The sequence below is a fragment of the Lactuca sativa genome, chromosome 5 (assembly GCF_002870075.4).
Source record: "Lactuca sativa cultivar Salinas chromosome 5, Lsat_Salinas_v11, whole genome shotgun sequence".
Taxonomy (NCBI): Eukaryota; Viridiplantae; Streptophyta; class Magnoliopsida; order Asterales; family Asteraceae; genus Lactuca; species Lactuca sativa.
The window spans coordinates 175,723,306-175,726,772 of record NC_056627.2 but is presented as its reverse complement, the minus strand read 5'-3'; the positions used below and the strand labels follow the sequence as shown (position 1 = coordinate 175,726,772).

The 3,467-nt window shown below is 32.6% G+C and overlaps 1 protein-coding gene across 1 annotated transcript; it reads left to right on the top strand.

Moving 5' to 3' along the window:
• Window positions 1-387: 387 nt before the first annotated feature.
• Window positions 388-3,194, top strand: LOC111888628 (probable prefoldin subunit 4). Its single transcript, XM_023884756.3, has 4 exons — window positions 388-542; window positions 1,132-1,203; window positions 1,298-1,411; window positions 2,704-3,194. Exons 2-4 carry the CDS (start codon window positions 1,195-1,197, stop codon window positions 2,962-2,964), a joined length of 384 nt encoding a protein of 127 aa, XP_023740524.1. The 5' UTR covers window positions 388-542; window positions 1,132-1,194; the 3' UTR covers window positions 2,965-3,194.
• Window positions 3,195-3,467: the final 273 nt, after the last annotated feature.

Sequence of the window (3,467 nt, the reverse complement as noted above, 5' to 3'; positions counted from 1 at the left end):
AAAGTTTAGTGACTAAATATGTATAAAATAAAAAAATACATTACCTCTTTAATTTATTTTCCCAAAAAATTAATCAATGAAGTAACATAAACTAGATAAAGAAACGTTGATGCTTGTTTGGTTTTTTATTTTCCCTTTTAAAACAAAAACCGAATCTAACAATTTTGGTTTTTTTCTTTTTTTTTTCTTGTGTTAGGTGTTTGTTACACATGAATGCATGGCTAAAGAATTTTTAAGGCTATTTTGGATGATTAAGATGAGAGATTGAGTCTCATCTTTTAGATGGTACAAAAATTTAAAATTTTGTGGCATTGTTGTAAAACATTTGGCTTTGTGGTACGTTTGTAAAAACTATTATTAGTGTGGCAATTTTCTAAAAACATTTAACTTTGTAGCTTTGTAAATTCGAAAATGTAACATAAATACTTCGGAGACGAGTCTTCGTACCCTCGGCAAAACCCTTGATCAGACCACTCGTCAGTCGTCTAGTACAACTCTTCTCCTCAGGCGACGGCGATCTTCTGTGCTCCGGTTGCAACGCGGTAGGACCTTCTTTTGAATATCTGCCTTTTTTTTTTTCTTAAATTGTTAAGCTTTTATTGGGTATGTTATACGTTTGTATTACTAAAATCTCATTTTGATTTCGTTTGTTTGCTACACGCTAGGGTTAATGGTCGAAAAGATTAAACTCCGAAAGTAAAATTTAAATTTGAATCGCAAATAGTATATTTTCGAACCCTAAATTAGGAATTCAGTGCTGTGATTTGCGACATTGCAGACGTCGACATGGAAATGGCGTTTCTAAAATGATTGATAACTTGAAGACTGAAAGTCTGGAACTAGATTCTTCACCTCTTTATTTATTTGGAGCAATGATTTTTAAAATTGATGAAATCTGATTTCAGTTAGATCCTTCATGAACTTCAATTTCGGATGATATCATTTACATCCAAACTTGCCCTTCCTCACTAGCTTCGTCTCTTCCTTTTGACTTCGATTTGCTGCCTTTGTTGCTGTTTAAGTGATTATAATAGTATAAATCTGTACAATCGAAGTGAAACTTTTTCTTCATGAAGATATTGGAGATTGGAAGTCTGTTTAACACTTTACAACCATTGGTGCCCTATGCAGTGTACACCAGAAAACTGAAACTTTTTCTTCTTTCTCATCAAGCATCAGCTCCCAGTATCAATCATGCAGCAGGTGAGAGTTATATTTAATTACTTTCTTATGTTTATATTTATCTTCGAGCTTTCTCTTTCCTTTTCCTCACTATCTATTTTCATGGAAATCAAAGGCTGGTGGTGGCTCTGAAACTGAGGTGACATGGGAGGATCAGCAGAACATTAACAAATTTGGGAGATTGAACAACCGGTATCATGAACTTGATGATGAAATAAGGATTGCCATGGTATTTTTTTTTCCAAAACCAAGTACTTTCTTTCAGTCAGAAACTATATTGCTGATTTATCAACATTTAATATTCCCCTTATTACCATTGTACAAAAGCTTGTGACTCATGATGGAAAACTAAAGTTACAAATGCACTTGTCTAAGTTGCTATTTCTTTTTGACTTAATGGATTTAACGATGAAAGAACATAATCTATTAAACTATATATGCACTTGTCATTCCATAGGAACAAAAAAGCTGTTTGTCTTTAAGATGGAATGGATTGGAATATTCTTGAAGAAATAATACGATTCCTTTCATTTTGTTAATTTTCATTCATAGTTTTTTTTATTATTTATTTTTTTTCTTCATTCCATCATTCAATGGAATGAAATATTTGCAACATAACCTATTTTTATGTATATAGCTCTTAACGACACAACTTTCTTTACTAAATTTCATGATTTTAGTTAAATATCAGTTTTATTTTCTAAAAGTATTTCAAAAATATTTTTTCTTACAATCTTATTTGCTTTTTTAGTGAGGTTTTATTATGTTTATTTACTTTTTAAAATAAATAATTCAATAATTATAGTTAATAATGTATACCATAGAGCTCAAACTATGCAACATATTTACATAGAATACAAAAATCCCTACATTCCATCCTACATGCCAATCAAACATGATCATGGAATGTAATGTCTTATTCCATTACCTTTTTTTTTATTATTCTTATTCCATTTTCATGTTCATTCCTTTCCATCAAACCAAACATTACCAAGTCCTTATCATTGAACAAAATTTCTCTAGGCAAGAGCATACTGTGTTTGGCATGCATTGAAGTGGGACCAAGACTGACATCGACGAGACAAAAGTTGAAGCTTTTTGTCTCACCCAAAAAGGTTGGAAAAGGACATGCTCTCAATCTTTCGTATTTACAAATGACGTAAATGCCCTTTTTATCCTCATCATCGAAAATAACCCTAGAAAGTTTGTCCCATCCCATGTAACAGATGCAGCCGTAGGCTGCATTTGTTACATGTGACACAGGAGGGGACTACCCTCCTGGGCAAGCTTTCTAGGGCTATTTTTGATGTTGAGAATAAAAAAGGGCATTTACGTCATTTGTAAAGACGAGTGATCGAGAGCATGTCCTTTTCCAACCTTTTTGGGTGAGACAAAAAGCTACAACTTTTTGTCTCATTGATGTTGGTCTTGGTCCCACTTCAATGCATGCCAAACACAGTACAAGGTCGTCTGTCATGGTAGCATAACACAAATGTGAATTTGTTTGCGTGAGTGGTGTAGGAAGCAAATGAGAATTTTGAGGATGCAAGCAACGAATTGATTCTAACGGATGAGGAGGTGGTTCGTTTCCAAATTGGTGAAGTGTTTGCTCATGTTCCAAGAGATGAAGTGGAAATAAGAATCGAACAGATGAAAGAGACAACAACCAAACATTTGGAGAAACTCAAGGATGAGAAGGAATCGATAGTTGCACAAATGGCGGATTTGAAGAAGATTTTGTATGCTAAGTTTAAGGAATCAATCAACCTCGAGGAAGACTAGACTGATTGGTGATATATCATTTTCTTATTGTACCTTGTGCTATGCATCTTGTACTCTGCATATTGAGTACTGACTACCCTTTTCTGGAAAAATTCAAAACTCAACTTTTGTTTGTTGGTTTGTTACGTTACTTGCATAAGAATACTTGATATGGATTTTGGAAACCTCATAGTTGATTTGAAGTAGGGGTGTGTATTGTATTGCAAGAAATAGCAACATGTTTTTATTTATTTATGAGCTAAATTCAAGAAATAGGAAAGTGTTTTCATTTATTCAAGAAATAGAAATAGGAAAGTGTTTGTTGGTTTCTTATTTTCATTTTTTTTCTATTAAAGGAATGTACTTGTAACTATTTTAAATTAAAGCATTGTGCTTTGAAATTCACCCAATTATAGCGTTGTACATTCAATCGTTTCTTATTAGGACATTATATTTTGAAAATTCTACCATGAAAATAATTTTGTATTTTGTAGAATTGTGTGTAGATTATTCAACTTTTTGGA

Coding starts and splice junctions, on each gene's coding strand:
- LOC111888628 (XM_023884756.3), top strand. Junction 1,412..2,703: donor ATGAAATAAGGATTGCCATG/GTATTTTTTTTT, acceptor TGAGTGGTGTAG/GAAGCAAATGAGAATTTTGA.